General features: G+C 41.7%; 1 protein-coding gene across 2 annotated transcripts in view; it reads right to left on the bottom strand.

Annotated features, from left to right (window-relative positions):
- Window positions 1-12,953, bottom strand: part of LOC121453650 (desmoglein-3) — a 30,726-nt gene extending 17,773 nt beyond the window's left edge. The window contains exons 1-7 of one of the 2 annotated variants that reach the window (XM_041660576.1): window positions 12,906-12,953; window positions 5,835-5,837; window positions 3,773-3,805; window positions 2,991-3,125; window positions 1,997-2,152; window positions 1,424-1,568; window positions 631-797 (exon numbers count right to left, since the gene is read on the bottom strand). In XM_041660576.1, the coding sequence (XP_041516510.1) occupies window positions 631-797; window positions 1,424-1,568; window positions 1,997-2,152; window positions 2,991-3,125; window positions 3,773-3,805; window positions 5,835-5,837; window positions 12,906-12,953 (687 nt within the window). Of the gene's footprint in view, window positions 1-630; window positions 798-1,423; window positions 1,569-1,996; window positions 2,153-2,990; window positions 3,126-3,772; window positions 3,806-5,834; window positions 5,838-10,314; window positions 10,331-12,278; window positions 12,308-12,901 lie in introns of both variants that reach the window. The other variant, XM_041660575.1, reaches the window with a different exon arrangement.
- Window positions 12,954-16,587: the final 3,634 nt, after the last annotated feature.

Raw genomic sequence — 16,587 nt, forward strand, 5'->3', positions numbered from 1 at the left:
TGCCTGTCTGAGAGAATGAGGGGCGCTGTGCCTGTCTGAGAGAATGAGGGGCGCTGTGCCTGTCTGAGAGAATGAGGGGTGCTGTGCCTGTCTGAGAGAATGAGGGGCGCTGTGCCTGTCTGAGAGAAGCTCACATGTGGCGTTTCCCTGCCAGTCTGTTGGGGACACCATTTGTGTGAAGGAAATGTGCACCTGAGTAGCCTGCTCTGGTGGAGAAACATGGTGGTGGGGAATGAAGAGAGGGAGAGGAAGAGATCCTTCCGTGTCTGTAAGGAGAGGTTAAAAATAAATGGCGATGTCTAGAGGAAAGGTATGTATGCCTTCAGACTTTTATGACAGATAGACATCTCCTCATCTAAGAATTTTCTCCCATTCTTTAGGAATGAATCCCAGTGTAGTCTGCTTCTACACACCGGCGTCTGTCTTGTGAGAGGTATTGTCCCAGGTACACACGCTACTACAGCGGAATCACACCCATGGAGGCAGGGTCCTCCAGACGGTGTCTTTGTGTTCTCTTTGTATCCTCAGATAAAATGGAGGTACCTCTCTTGGGTTGCTAGTCGTCAAAAACTTTTGGCTTTTTCTTTTTTTTTTTTTTTTTTTTTGATGCTTCCAGGTAATCTGCCTTACCTCTCGATCAAGAGAACTGGTCAAAGTGCGGACTTCTCCTGTGTTTCTGCTGATGAGGAACATGGGCATGCCTGCAGGCTCCTGGGAGACGATTTTGAAGGCAATTTTAGAATTCATATGGTTTGGTTCATCCGCGTCTGTGGCATTTAGGATCATTACCAGTGAATCTGGGAATATAGGAAAATTGTCAAAGACATTACATTCACATCAAAGAGCCAAACTAGTTTAGCACTAATTCCCATTCAAAAAATTTTTTTTTTTTAAAAACTACCTGTTTGCTTAAAAAAAAAAAAACCCAAAAAAACAAAGTATGTCACTGTTGTTCTTTCTGTTGGCTTTCAGAAAAATCTTCCAACGTTCCCTCAGCCTTGACTTTGTTGAGGTTGGGGCTATCTTCTGACCGGAGTTCTCCCCGAAATAGATGCACGTGCGGGTTTCCTTTTAAATATGACCCAAGGAATGTGAATAGATGGCGGCCTTCTATAATCCAAACTCATTGAGCTTGTGCATCCAGGCTGCCTAGGAGCCCTCTTCATGTTTGGGACTCACACAGAGGTTGTACGCCTAGGCACTAGCTTCGTGATGGGACTATAATCTACAAACGTAATCCTGATGGGTAATTGTTGAGAGTTACTACAAAATTTGGAAAAGAAATCTCAGACTATCGTGATGAGGTTTTTTTTTTTTTGTTATCAAACTACAGAGCAGAACAGAATAGTTTTTAAAAATGGTATAATGACATGTGTAGTTGAACGTCATGGATAGGAGGTGGTTGGTGCTGCTAAAGACTTACTTGAAGCACTGTTTTCTTCAATTTCACCCTTGAATATGGTTTGTGAAAATATCGGAGCATTATCATTGACATCTAAAATTTTCACTGTTAATATGAGTGGTCTCTCTACATCTTGTCCCAGGGCGTTTAGAGCTCGGCATGTGATCTAGAGATAAAGGGAGAATAGCCATTATCACTATATGGACCTCGTTTGAATATGATTAACACCCATAGAAATTAGAGCAATGCTGCTATTTACAGAAGTCAATGAGAAAGGAAGAAAGAACATTTCCCCCAGTGTGGGTGAAGGGAAAGGTTCCCACTCTTGCTGTTGTCCAGCTGCTCTTCCTTCAAGTAGCTGCATATTGGCAGGATGAAGTTCTGGAAAGTGTCCCCAGCCCCTCCCCCACTCCCCTATCATCATCCCCCACTCTCTGGTGTATTATCCCAGGGACATGAACCATGGGGTGGGGGTTAGTAGAAGGATGAATATTATTCGCTAATAGACTAACCCATGTAATAATTTCTTCTCTTGCAAATCTACCTGGAGAGGAGATAACTTCACAAAGAAGGCTAGCTTGACTGGGGACTCACCAGGAAGCTCGGGGTTTCCTCACGATCAACTATGGCTGTTATGTTAATATCACCATTGTTTGGGTCAACAACAAAGATTCCAAAAGGGGGCTGATCAATTCCCACCCCAGAAATTCGGTAGGTAATTTTCTGGGTTGCTTGAAAATCAGAAGTGATCTGTAAGGAAAGAAGATGGCTTAAATGTCAAGCTGACCCTTGACAAGCCTTCTCCTGACTCCTGCACAGTCTAAAGTCATCCGTTCACTGGACCCACCCTTTCCGTTGCTGTCATTTATTCTTGCTCTACTTATTATTGGAGAGTCGGAATAAAAAATCAAGTACAGCTGCTCTGCTCACCAGCATGGACCAAGAATGACAAGCCATTCTGAGTGCTTATTTGGGTCGTGGTGCCATGGTGGGAATGTTAAAATGTTGTAAGAAAACAAAGGAGGCTTAGTGGTGAGAAAGCTTCTTCTGGATGCCCAATCCTCACTTACCATTTACAAAAGGATGCTTCTGCAAGTCCGGGAAAGTGACAAGGAAGGGGGAAATGGAGAGACTAAGGTAACAGATGTTCAGAGTATGTGTGAACATGGACTGAGTTTTATTTTTATAATCTTAAAGCTGTTTAGCAGAGCGAAGAGTACAGAGCTCACGAGACAGCTCATTGTCCAGCCTCAGCAGTCGCCATCCACGGCCACGCCCACACTCTCTCCCAGTCATCTAATTGCTATCTCTTTCTATTTTTAGCCTTGTTTAATAGAATGTGGACAGGCACGGGCTTATGCATTAAAATGAGCAATATATTTCTTAATCCCATTTTATAGCTCTAGAGGCTATCATTCCTATCTTTTTCTTTTACATTATTATTATTGTAGCTTTGTTGTAGAGGACAGGTTGTTGTTCTGTGGACTTTCCAGGCTGCATATTGTTGAGTGGAGTTCCTACATCATCTGTAATTTGCATGTAATACGTTTATTCTAAAGCTCACACTGCTTCTGTCAATATGACTTACCTTGGCAATGGGATTTCTTTTTGAGTTGTCTTCTCTTTCTCTGCAGGGCTTGGCAAATTTTACCCATTCACGTTTGTACCTTCTTTTGACAGCCGGCTGCACTGCTGTCCCGTCTTCTCCATGCTGTCCTCCTGACTGTGTTGAAAGAGACCCCGATTTATCGCATCCGTGACTGGCAGTCTTTGCTTTGAATATTAATCATAGCTAGATACCCACGCTGAGAATCTTTATGCTTCTACTTTGATGAGCATTTGCTCACCTGACCCTTTGTCGAGAAGAAGCAGCCTTAAATAGGTCATCACAAAGCTATGCTATTTAATCTTACTATTTAGTCAATTTGATTTTCCCTATAAACTCCATAGTAGGATTTGACTTCTTGTTTATTTGAGCTATGTAGAAAGGAGCCAGACATAGCAGTGAATGCCTGCAAGCAAGCACTAGGGAGGCTGAGGCAGGAAGATTGCCAGGAGTTCAAAGCTAGCCTGGTAGGCATAGTGAGTACCCGGCTAGGCAGCACTTCCCAGAAGAGTGGTTCTCAAGAGAAGAGAGCCAAGCAACCAACCCAGAATCCAATAGAAAATAAGATAAAAAAAAACAAGACCATATGAGACAATAATCATAATATGTATAGATAACTTTAAAATATCTTGGGTTATTTTCTAGAATTTTACTTTTACACATCTTTACAGTTGAATTACCAAATAATTAAATTAATTGCTTTTCTCAATATAACTAAGTTTTACCAGTGAAGCGATTCTAATGATGCAGGCTGCACACTTTACCTCTGTTCGCAGCTCCCCGTGCACCAGCAGCACCTGCAGACATCAAATAGAAACAACTCCACGTGAGTTCCCCAAACAGGCGACTGTGGAAAGCTAGCCATCCTTATCACTGCATCCTGTTCTTCAGCTCGTAGTTCGTTTCTAGTTTTAAAACAGTTTGCAGAAGCACCCCGAAGTGTAAAATTCTACCAGGAAAAGGAATATTCTCCAAGTAAACAAGGTCTTCAACTTTTTCGATCTGACTTTAGACATTTTAAGGATTTGTTTTACTTTATGTCTATGGATATTTTGCCTGCATGTATGTGTGTGCACCATGTGTGCACCTGCTCAGTGCCCCACAGCTGGAATTTAGAATGGCTGTGAGCTGCTACGTCAGTGATGGGAGTTGAACCTGGGTTCTCTGCAAAAGCACCAAGAGTTATTAATTCTTAAGATATGTCTCCAGTACTATGCTTCAGATTTTTTTATACCAGAAAAGAGGAATTCACCAGTGGTTAGAGGCAGATGCTGCAGGATAGACAAACCTGGGCTGTTCAGTGACTGCAGATCAGCTTGGACTACAAAATAAAACCCCGTCTCAAAACAAAACAACAAAAGCAAGGAAGAAGATTCACTGCCACCCCCACAACATCATCATCATCGCCATTGCCACCATTATCACCATCTCCTTGACTGTAAAATTATGCTTTCAGGCACTCTCAGTCACTAGATGTTTCTTACACAGTTATCATATAAAAACCTCCCAGAAATCATTGCTTTAGGAACTGTTATGATAAACTCCTGCAAGTAGCCACATGGTTATTGACAGCTGTTATGCTGGGCATGTTGGTGCATGCCTACAATCCAGCATGTGGGAAGCTAAGGTAGGAGGGTTACAAAGTGCTGGAGGCCAGTCAGGAAGACATAGCAGGACTTTGTCTCAAAAAACTAGGAAGAAAAAAAGCAACAACAAAATCAAAACCCCAAGCCTCTATTACCTATCATGTGTGCTTATACAAAAGCAACTTCAGATTAACTCCTTCTAAAGACAGGTTCTTTGTTCCCCACTTTTTTATCCCCCCTCCTCTTTTTATTTATTTATTTTATTTTATTTTTTTGCTTTTTATTTTATTTTATTTTATTTTTTTTATCTTCCTATTTGGCAAATTATCCAAATATTTATTTCTTTTTGTCTGTAGATACTTCTTCAGGTTCAGTGGAATCCAGCTCTTTTTTTTTCATTTATTTTATTTTATTTTTTTTATTTGAACTAGAGTAAGGAGAATAGGACAAAACTATTCTAGCTTATGAAAATGGAACCTTTTTCTAAAAGCAGGGGTTGTCCTATGCTGGTCTTAGGTGCTGTTTGCTGTAGGGCGTGAATCTGTTCTTCTTCCTACTGTAACATAAACATTACACTTCATTTTAAATTCCAAATGTGTTGTCTTCAATCCCAGTACACAAGAGACAGTGGCAGGTGGGTCTCTGTGAGTCTGAGACTATCCTGGTTTACATGGTGAGTTCTAGGCTAGGCAGAGCTACATGAGACCATGTCACAAACAAAAACAAGAGTTTCATTGTGTACTACGGGTCTAAAATTTAAATGAGGACAAAAGAAGTGGGGCTTCCTGGGACCTTTCTTAGGAGCCCACAGGCCTGGCATCTGGATTGCTTTCCACCTGGAATGCGTTCCTGCTCCTCACGGCCCACCTACAGGTGATTCACCCAGTCAAGCACCGGCATGCTACATGAAGCTGCCTTTACTAATGGCTCCCTCTCTGAGTTTGTACAGCTCACATTCTCTTTAAGGGCATGTAGCTCACAAACGCTCCCTGTATCTTACTGTTTTATGAGTAGTAAAGAATTTCTTCATGAGCTTTCCAAGTCCTGGGTCTTATGCTATTGCTCTTCCCTATTCAAGTGTTCAGCAAGTATTTGCTGGTTCCCTGAGTGTGAGATCCGAAGAAAAGAAGGCCATGGAAAACAAATTACAGGGTAAATTTAGGAGAGTGGTAGTGGTGGTGACTTGCTTAGTGTTTACTCACAGAACATTGTGCTTAATATTGCTATTGTTTATTGCAACCACCTGAAGAAGATTCGATTATATAACCCCCGTTTTTATGTATATAGAGAAGCAGGAACACGGATACTTTCTCCCTGTTTAACAACCCTTGATGAGCTAGGGTTTGAAACATAACCACTTTATCTCCAGGGTGTGTGCATTGCCGTGACAATAGATTCTAACCCCAACCTAACGTAAATACACAGAAGAAAGTTGTATGACGGTGACTTAGATTTTTATCTGGCCAAAGGCTGTGGCTGATCCCGAAACAATGTAGACTTATTACGTCATTTATTTTTAAAGATTATAATGAACAGGCAGGTCCAAGTCTTAACTAAAGGAGCAATTAAGCCAGACATATGATCAACCCCTCCATCATAAGCATTTCATCTGAAATTCTGATTTTAAATAACACCTCAAGATGATGCCCCAACATCTTGCAATCTCTGAGGAAAGAAGGGACCAGTATGGTGTGGTCACCGACTGTTCTTTCTCATCTGACTGTACGGGGAAGGATGGGCCGGGCGTGCTCCCCTCTACAGGAAAAATGGAGTCATCCAGAAACCATGAGTCACGTCTGTGTTGGCCCCGTGGAGAATGGGGCTTCTATAGACCTTAAAACCCTGATCTACCTTCCCAGGCAGGCAAAGCCTAGTCTGTGGAAAATTAGCAGAGCAGACCACGGGTTATCGTATTTCCAGTTCTCAGAAAACCAGAACCCTTGGATGACTTCTCCATTCCAAAATTTAAACTCTTTTCTTTTAAGCCTGATCTCAAAGAGTGTCCCTTCATTTTAGTGTTGTAGAAAGATACTCTTTGTTTCTGGAAACATGAGAGATATCACAGGAAACATTTCTGAATGCGGAACCATTATTTTTGGCTGACTGGAACTGTGATTGCAGCTCTACATTAATTCTGAAGGCCATGGAGCCTTGGGAGGGGGTCCCTGGCTGGAGAAACAATCACTGAGGGTGGGGCTCAGAAAGTTGCCTCCTTCTCTAGTCTCAGCAAGCCCTCTTTGCCTCCTGTGTGAGCAGCTATTGATGTGAGATTCTCTTGGCATGAGCTTTGCCATCATGCTTCCCAGTGGCAGACTGGAATCACTGGCCAAAATAAAGCTCGCCTCCCTTCAGGTTTCAGTCAGCTGCCTTCAGCAGCTGCGAGAAAAGCAGCTTACACAGCCACCGCCCGTTTCCAGAGTTATCACAGCACCCGCCATGCTCCCCGCTGGGGAGTTCAGAGAATAACGTAGGGAACTCAAAGAAGTCATTACAGAGTTCAAATATGATTTTAGATTTATACCTTTCAGGCAAGAAATGCCATGAAATGCCCATAGGCTGGCGGTTCACTGCTACAATTGATCAACTAGTCAGAAACTTATTGTAAGCACATAGGTCATAGCAGCCTTTCAGGACACGTTTGATAAATGAGTTACACAGTGCACAGCTCGGAAGAATGAGTGACTCCTTCTGATTTCTATGTGGAAGCTCCTTCACTTATGGTGTGCAATGTCCTAATAACCCACTGTAAGCTGGAAATGCTGATCCTCACGTGCATGTAACATCCATAACCCTCTGAACGTCTTAGCTTAGTCTGCATCCACAGAACACTTACTACAGTCTATGGCTGGGGAATCATCTAATGCAGAGGCCGTTCTATAATGAAGCCTTGAGTACTTCATGCAATTTATTGGATTTTACCCTGAAAACAAAACCCCAAGAGTTGTATAAATATAAAGCAGAAAAAATTTAAGTGTAAGTCAGAACTGTGTAGAAATTTTGAATTTTAAAGCCACAAAACATGCTAATAAAGGTTATATTAATCAAAACAAAGACAAATTCTCCAACTGAATAATATATATTAAATTGTTTAGAAATTAGTATTTAATTTCAGGCGGCTCAGTTTTCGAGAACTGATATGTAAACTCAATTAATTTAGAAAGCTGATTTTTTTTTCCTGCAGTGAAGAGAAGCCAAGTAAAAGTAATGCCCTTGGTTGCTTGTGGATGTTCCATTTGGAGGATGCTGTGTCAGTGTGCTGGTATGAACCTGGATCCTGCACACTGGTTTTCTTTTTAATAGTGTGTGTGTCTGTGTGTGTGCATGCGAGACCATGTGTGTGGAGGTCAGAGGGCAACCTCAGGTGTCAGTCAGTCTTCATCCATCTTACATGAGGTAAGAGCTCTGGTTTGCTGCTGCAGTTGCCAGGCTCCTGGGCCACGAGCGTCTAGGGATTCCCGTCTCTCCTTACTGTCTTCCCAGAGGCATGTTCTGATTACATGTGTATACTGCGTGTTCTGATTACATGTGTATACTGTGTGTTCTGATTACATGTGTATACCGTGTGTTCTCATTACATGTGTATACTGTGTATATACTGCATGTTCTGATTACATGTGTATACTGTATGTTCTGATTACATGTGTATACCGTGTGTTCTCATTACATGTGTATACCATGTATATACTGTGTGTTCTGATTACATGTGTATACTGCATGTTCTGATTACATGTGTGTACTGCATGTTCTGATTATATGTGTGTACTGCGTGTTCTGATTACATGTGTATACTGTGTGTTCTGATTACATGTGTATTCTGCATGTTCTGATTACATGTGTGTACTGCATGTTCTGATTACATTTGCTCGGCAACCCCCTGAGCCATCTTCCTAGTTTCCAGGCCAATTTAAATTTTGGTCCCAGACATGTACCACTATACGCCTTGGGAACATGACCCAGTCCTCGCATTTCCTCATCTGCCGTAGTGAGATCTCACCACTTCTTACTTGCATGGCGGTTTGTTGTGGGGATTGAACTATGAGCCCAAGTGCATAGTAGGTGCTTAGTAGATGCTAGTAATTTCTGTTAGAATAACAAGAGAAGGAAAGGGCTATCAGAAGCCCTTGGACCAATACAAAGACTCCTTAACACAGCGCTCCACTATACCGTTGTGCAGGCTGCTCCTTGCAAACTTCCGGGTGCTGCTACCACTGCAGATCCTGTGAATGCACCCACTGAAGTTGTGCAATGCATAGCCTGGCCTGCGGCGCTGCATTAAGAAAAAGTGTGCATTAAGCAGATTCAATTATTCGTCATGTAATTATGGACGACCAACCCATCATCTGTGTAATTTCCTCATGAGGCATTTCCCCAAACAAGCCCTCACCTTAGGCTATCAGATTGACTTTTTACTGGAAAGGAAGCACCAAGAGCTAAGAGATTTACGAGAAACCTCTGGGACACGGAGTGTTATAGTTAGGGATGAGAACTGGCTTCTGGTATTAAGCAAGCGGGAAGGCTAATTGGTAGAAATAATTGGGTCTATCCCAGCTGCTGCCCAAGCCAGGCAGTGTTAGGCAGGAGTCCTGGCAAGGTTCTTCTGCCTTTAGAATTTTGAATTTCGAAGAGATTCAGTGGGACTCATCTTCATATGTATTCATCAGCAGAGGAAACAGCCATCTCACTAATCAAGATGGGAAGAGACACTTCCGAGACTTCCATTGACTGAAGTGGGATGTTTGACTTAAAACTGTTTTTATAAACTTTCATGGGGCAGAGAAAGATGGCTGGAAGGGATCTTGCTAGTTTGAGGGGATATTCTGCTCATGACCTGACTTTTTAATGGCTGTCACTCTTCCCCTTTACCACAGCAGCTTAAAAAGCCGTGTTAGGGTTGGGTGGTGGTGGTGCAAGCCTTCTTTAATCCCAGCACTTGGGAGGCAGAGGCAGGTGGCCATCCTGGTCTATAAGAGTTAGTTCCAGGCCAGGCTCTAAAACTACAGCAAAGCCCTGTCTCGATAAAAAAAAAAAAAAAAAAAAAAAGCTGTGTTAAACCTTCGGATTTGGCATTGTCACATGAGATTGACAAGCTCATTCTTCGGGTAAGGAGTGTTATGGCACAGGATGTGTGCTAGAGTTTGTTAACTATGTGGCGGGGAATGATGGGTTTCTCTGTGGATAATCTTTATTTTCACAAATGAATCTCTGAAGGGGAGCATCTTCCATGAAAAGTTTTTCTGATTTTGTGTTATGTGAAATAAATCAGATACATATAAATGATTGATAAATCTGACACCTAAAAAGGGATATTCAGGTTCACTTTATACCTACGTATTCCAAAGAATTAATCTTAAAGCCCAAAATAGCAGAGATTTTTTGAAAAAATTCTCTACATCAGAAAGCATGTCATTTTCCAACAGTCACAGTATATTTAAGATTGGTTTTTTTCCTGTAACTTTCAAAACATTCGTTTCAGAAATGTTTTTTAAATTTTTTGAGTATTCGTATGTATAGGTGAATGGTGTGTGTGTGTGTGTGTGTGTGTGTGTTATGTATTTACATGTGCCTGGAGGTCAGAGGGCACTGGTTGTGTTCACTATCGCTCTTTATTCCCTTGAGACAGGGTCTGTCACTGAACATGGAGCTAGGTTAATGGGCAGCAAGACCCAACAGTCCTCCTCCTCCATTTCCCATAGTGGGAAGCTTCAGTCATACGGCCATACCTGGCTTTACATGGGTCTTGAGGATTCAAATGCACATCTTCATGTTTGTTCGACAAGCTCTGTTAACCTACTGGGACGTCTCCCCAGCCCCATACATCGTAATATACTCTAACTGAAGAAACATGTTCGTCCTTCCTTGACATATTAAAATGGATGTCAGTGGTTACTTCAAGCATTAAAATACAACACTGAGACTGATGTAATCAAGAATCACACCTAGAATGGAAACACCACAAGTGGATGGTATCAGTTTTTCAAATGCTTCTGTTTCTCCAAGTACTTCTGTGAACACGATGACACTCCCTTCTCACTGTGGGCATAATAGAGAGGCGGGGGAGGACTAAGGTCTCTCTACTGTTATTACTTTTTGTTGCTTGTTTTTTTGAGACAGGGTCTTTCTACAGAGCCCTGACTATTCTGGAACTTACTATGTAGACCAGACTGGCCTTGAACTCACAGATGATCTGCCTCTCAAGTGACGGGGTTAAAGGTATGTGCTACCATATCCAGTCTAAGATGATTCTTTGTTGACAATGGAGAACATGGGACCTGGAGTGAGTCACTAGAACAGCTGCACAGTCAAGCCTAGGTCTTGCTGCTACATCTCACGTTACAGCGCTGTCAATGACCTTGTGTGGTGTGTGCGATGGGAAAGGGACCTAGAAACCTCCAGACATGTCTTTCAACGTTCAGACACCACCCTTCAACAACAAATGATGCCCGTGCTCTGAGAACATTGCCTTTTACCCGTAACCACATTATGTCAAAACTCTGGGTGGCTCTGCGTTCTAAAAGGATTCCATTTGCCTTCACAGAATGAACCTTTCAATGTCACACTCCTCTACCTTTGTAAATTGTGCCCCTATCCCCTAACAGACAGTTTCGGTCCAGTCAAACCGGTAGCTCCACAGCCCCGGGCAGAGGCCACAACTGCCCTGTCTTTGCTTGTATCGGTCTGACAGTAGTTCTGTCCATCCCCACTTATGGAATCTCAACTCCCACTCAATCCACGGAGTCTTATCTGCCTACACCACCCTCTGCAAGTAGAATTAGGACACAGCTTTGCTTAATGTGAAGCACAAATGCCACCTACATGAACAGTTTTAAATTTTCTTATACTTTTATCAAAAGGCTTGTTAAAAAGTTAATTAGTGGTATATTTAATTTAATCTACTGAAAAAGACTATAATTTCAGTATGTAACAAAATAAAAACTAGTAATATCTTTTACACTCTTTTGTTATGTTGTATGTTTTATATTTAACAGCGTATCTCATCTCAGAACAATTATATTCCAAGTGATAAATGTCCATGTATGGATGGTGGCTATGATATTGCACAGCTTACATTTAGACCCTTCATTTTTCCCCCCTCTCTGTTTCTGTCTCTCTTTGTCTCTGTCTCTCTTCCCCTTTACCCTTGCTTTCCCTCCCTCTCCCTTCCTCCCTATCTTTCCTCTCTTTCTCTACCCCTACATGGGCAAAACTTTACTGTGTGTTGGAAAACATCTTATATGTTCTAACTTCCTCATCACCAGCATCATAAGAGAATTGAAGGTTGATTCAAAGTTAAAAGAGGCCTCGTTCAATCATTTGTTCAGTATTTAAAAATCGGTGCCACGTGAGGGAGTGTCGAGTTTTCTTCCACACGAGGCGTCTGTTATAATGGCGGACAAACTTTACATCTCAGGCAGTCCTTGAGATCTGTCTCCCTGTAACTTTTAAAAGCCACTGCTCTCTGTGTTTTGAAGTGAGACAATGGCTGCCGAGGCCGAGTTTGTCATCTACAACGTGGTGATAAACTTTGGTGATTTCCCTGTATTTATTTATATTCAAGTTTTTGGTGAACTTCATGTATGAGATAAGTCATATTTTTGCCTCACTAATACAATGATTAAAGCATAAACTAGCTTATAGAATCTGAGCTAATGCTTTCCCTCTTGATTCTTTTTGTCTATCAGAAAACATGTAACATTTCCCCAGCCAACAAAAGAGCTACTCTCCTGAACATGATCATGTAAAGCCCATGTCACCCCTCCCCAAGGCTCGATATAGCTTGTACATAATGGCTAAATGTAAAACCGGTTTTCTTAATAATCCTCCCAACTTGTCTAGAATCAAAATTACTTTGATTTTAGTTCAACGGTTGATGAGTATTCTAAAAACAAGTCGGGCGTCAAGATCAGGCATGCAGAGCTCTCAGCCATACCTTACCAGGAGATGTGTAATCCTGGAGAACAGAAGTGCCTGTGTTGTGCGTGTTCTCATCTGGGTGTTGGAAAAATAATGCGCTGCTTTGAAGAAAACGAAGGTTGTGGGAAACAAAACGTGGGATTGGGATGAGTTAATCTCATCACTGAAGAAGTGTGAAATAACTATATTAAATAAACGTTTTCCCTGTTTTACACTTCTTTTTAAAATTGAACATTAAGAAAATCAAAAAAGGAAGGAATGTAAAATTTTCAGTTTAACGCTTAGTTCTGCTGTGTCCTCTTTAGAATGTACATCAGAGATTCAGCAAACAAAGCCAATTTTCTGATCTATGCAAGGAAGCAGAGAGAGTTTTCTAGTGTTAGAAAAAGAAGGGACTTACCATCAAGAGGACCAGAGGCCCTAGCGCTCTGGGGAAAAGGCAGGTCATTGTCGCTGGTGTCCCCGGTGAACAAATCCAAGCCTCTTGCTGCTGCTCCTCACCCGAGTGTCTGTATCCAAGGTCTGAAACTCCCTTCTGGCAGTGGTGGCTCTCTTGTCTGCTCTAGGACTCTCCTGGTGGCCTGCTAGTCTGTTCCTCCCCACCCCAAGCCAAGGATTGGTCTCAGCTGAAACGCTTGCATCACTGCCTCCCAGGTAAAAACCGAGACACACCTCAGTTCCTACAGCAATGGAATCCTTTGTTGGGAGCAAAATGAGATGTTCACAGGCTAAAGGCAAGAGTCGACTAGGAAGGTACCAGATGAATAACACATTAATCACGGCACGAAAGTGCACGAGCTGGCCCTGCCACACTTAAAAAAAAAGATCTAGTTGGCTTCTTACGGTCATAGCTAAAAACTAGAAAGCAGAAGAGGAAACAGAAAATCCCCAAACCTGCTTGTGGAAAAGTGCTTGTTTTAAGGCTGTGTGTGGGTAAGGGTGCATCTTAATTAATAATGTATGCTATTGAAAGGTCTACAAGTAACAAAGAAAGGAGCCATATCTAGCCACCATGAATACAGAGTTTGAATAAAATCAATTAGCAATAACTAGAAACAAGCAGCTCCATGGGTGCGCTGGGGTTTGAGGTATATGACTAATGCATTGCAGAATCTGCTTGTGTTGGCGCTGAAGTGACATCCATTGTGCCTTTGTTCACTCATAACTTAGGGAAAGTAGATTGACTATCAGATAGGTTATCACAGTGCTCATTTAATTACTCTTTTAATTTCCCGAGGCAGTCACCATGACTGTCACATCGTAAGAGGCACCTGAGCACCTGGACTGTACCCCAGGTTAGGGGACGGAGCTAGAATAGGCTCTTCGCTGGTGTCACAATATCTGAAGGACTTGAGGAAGAATAATTTTATCTTTGAAATATTTATACATCATTTTAGAAGCATTTCGTTCTAGGTAGCTTATTCAATCCTAAAGCGTTTGGCATAAAAGATTATGCAGGCCAGGAGTTAAAAAAGAATCTGGTAGGAAACATTTTAATTTCTTTTAAATTGTGGTGAAATATTCAGGAATGTTACTAATGAAATTTTTAAAAATTGCACTTATAGTGTGTGTGTGTGTGTGTGTGTGTGTGGCCACAAGACAAGTTACAGGAGTCACTTCTCTCCTTGTTCCATGTCTCTGGTGGCAGAACTCAGGTCATCAGCCTTGGCCATGATGTCCCCATGTCTGAGCCATCTTTCCAGCCTTCCTGTTCAGGTACTTCAGGGTACAGCTCAATGTTATTAAACACATTCATAGAGTTGTGCAACTGTGATCATTATTACCACCTATCTCCAAAAAAACTGTTGTTTTTGACATAAAAATTTTTGTGAATTTAAGGTTAATGGACATAGACATTTCCACTTGTTTTATTGTGAATGGCCGCTTTGGTGCAGGCATGCTGAGTAGGGCTGTGCAATTATACAGGAGCCCGTATGACTGCTGGGACAAATATATTAACTGTATGTCATGTTCGTTTGCTGATTTCTGGGTGACACTATAAATGTGTGTGTGTTTGTGAGTATATGTGTTTGTGTGTATCTGTGTGTATGTGAAGTAGGGCAGAGGATGACCTTGGGTGTCATTCCTAAGGTGCCATCTGCCTTTGACTTATTTATTTACTTTATTATTTATTTTGAATAGGCTCTCATTATGTATCTCTTTCCTGGACTGGCACTTACTATGTAGACCAGGCTGGTCTTGAACTCATAGAGATTCACCTGTCTTTGACTCAGGAGTGTTGGAATCAAAGGTATGTGTCGCCATACCTGGCCTTTCTTTTACCTTTTTTTTTTTTTTAGATAAGTTCTTTCCTTGGCTTGGAACTTATCGAGTAGTAACTTATCCTGGGCCAATGGGTCCCAGGAATCTGTCTGTGTCTGCTTTACTAGCTCCCAGACTGCAAGCATGCTACCACGTCTGGATTTGGGATTATGGGGATTGGACTCAGGCTCTTGTGCTCACGAGGCAACCACTTTACCAACTGAGCCATCTCTCTAGCCCCATCATCCATTTAAACAGTATTTGTGACAAATCTGTTGGGCATTTGAGTCTGTAACAGAAAAATAATTAGTGAATCTTTTAAAGTCGACTTCTATCCAAGAGGTCAAGCTTGACATTCCTCGTAGAGTTTCCTCCATGTGATTCCAGCAAACGCATTTTATGCACTTTTGGACCAGCATTAGAAAGTGAGTGACTACTCAGCTCTTGTCAACACTGAAGGATAGAGGCACAGGACAAAGTCTGGACACGGAGAAGGTTGTTCTGTGCCTCAATCCTTGGGAGACTTGGGAGCACGTGTGAGTGGTTGGCCGCTGAGCAGAGATTTATCACATTTGCCAGTGTTTTGTGCGGTGCTGATATAAGTGATCAAATGTTAGGGGCTCTCTGAATTTAGTGTTTGAATTTAGTTAAGGTTGTAGATAACCTTGGGGTTTCTGCCTCTACATTGTTCCCACAAGGAGAAATGCAGAAGAGCGACAAAACAGTAGTAAGGTTCATTGCAAAGTCCAAGCTTAGTTAGAAGAGTCTGAGTGTATTTTCCCGATTTTGGTCATATGCTGACTTATATGTGATTTTGTTTTTGTGGTGAGAACCTTTGCCACCCCACTTTGTTTGGTTTTGTTTGAGACAGGATCTCACTAAGTAGTAGCTCAGACTGGCCTTGAACTCAAGGTCTCCCTGCCTCAGCCTCCTGTGTGCTGAGACTATAGATAGGCACCATATCCAGCTTGAGACTGGATTAATTTTCAATTAAAAAGCTAAGTTTCTTAAAAAGTAATGCGAAGAAAGCAAGGCTTTATGAGTAATATTCCAAACTTATTGGTAGGGAAGGAAAGACAAATCAAGTATGGTAGTTTTTTTCCCCCATAATTTAATATCTTGCAATTCTTTAGATTTTTCTTGAGCTAATGACAAATGGATCCCCAGGCAGATGGGGCTCTCTGTGTTTTTTTTTTCTCTGTGCCTGTAACAGTTCCTTTGTATTTTATTTTACTATTCTGGGTTACATAAGACAAATTTCCTGCAAGTGTATAATATACTTGGGGCATGTTCCCCCAAGCTCTGCCATCTTTCTGTTTTCTCTATAACTCCCCCAGACAGTTTGACTTCTATGTAATGCCATCTGTGCTTATAGGATTTTATGCATCGCTATTAAATATAGGACCCACAGATGAGAGAAAACGTGATCTTTCTCTTTCTGAGATTGATGTAATTGCCTTAATATGATTATCTCTAGATGAATCGATATTTTGGCAAATGACATACCTTCATCTTTCTTCATGATTGGAACATTTCACTGTGTATATAGATTGTATTTCCCTTATCTATTCTTCTGTTGATGGGCACAGGTTAGTTCCATGACTAAGTTACTGTGTAGTGCTTCAGTAAACATGGAAGAAATGCAAGAATTGATGTGACATCTTGACTTGGAATCTTTAGGGTTAATACCCAGAGAGGTGTAGCTTGGTTATATGAAGATCTATTGTTAGTCTTCTGAGGCTCCTCCACTGACTTTCATAGTAGCTGTAAGAAGTCATACATCCTGTTTGTTGAAAGATGGGTGGCTTAGCAAGGTAAGG

Source organism: Microtus oregoni, unplaced genomic scaffold (assembly GCF_018167655.1).
Source record: "Microtus oregoni isolate MIOR12 unplaced genomic scaffold, Mior012 000011F_ref0000422, whole genome shotgun sequence".
NCBI classification, from domain to species: domain Eukaryota; kingdom Metazoa; phylum Chordata; class Mammalia; order Rodentia; family Cricetidae; genus Microtus; species Microtus oregoni.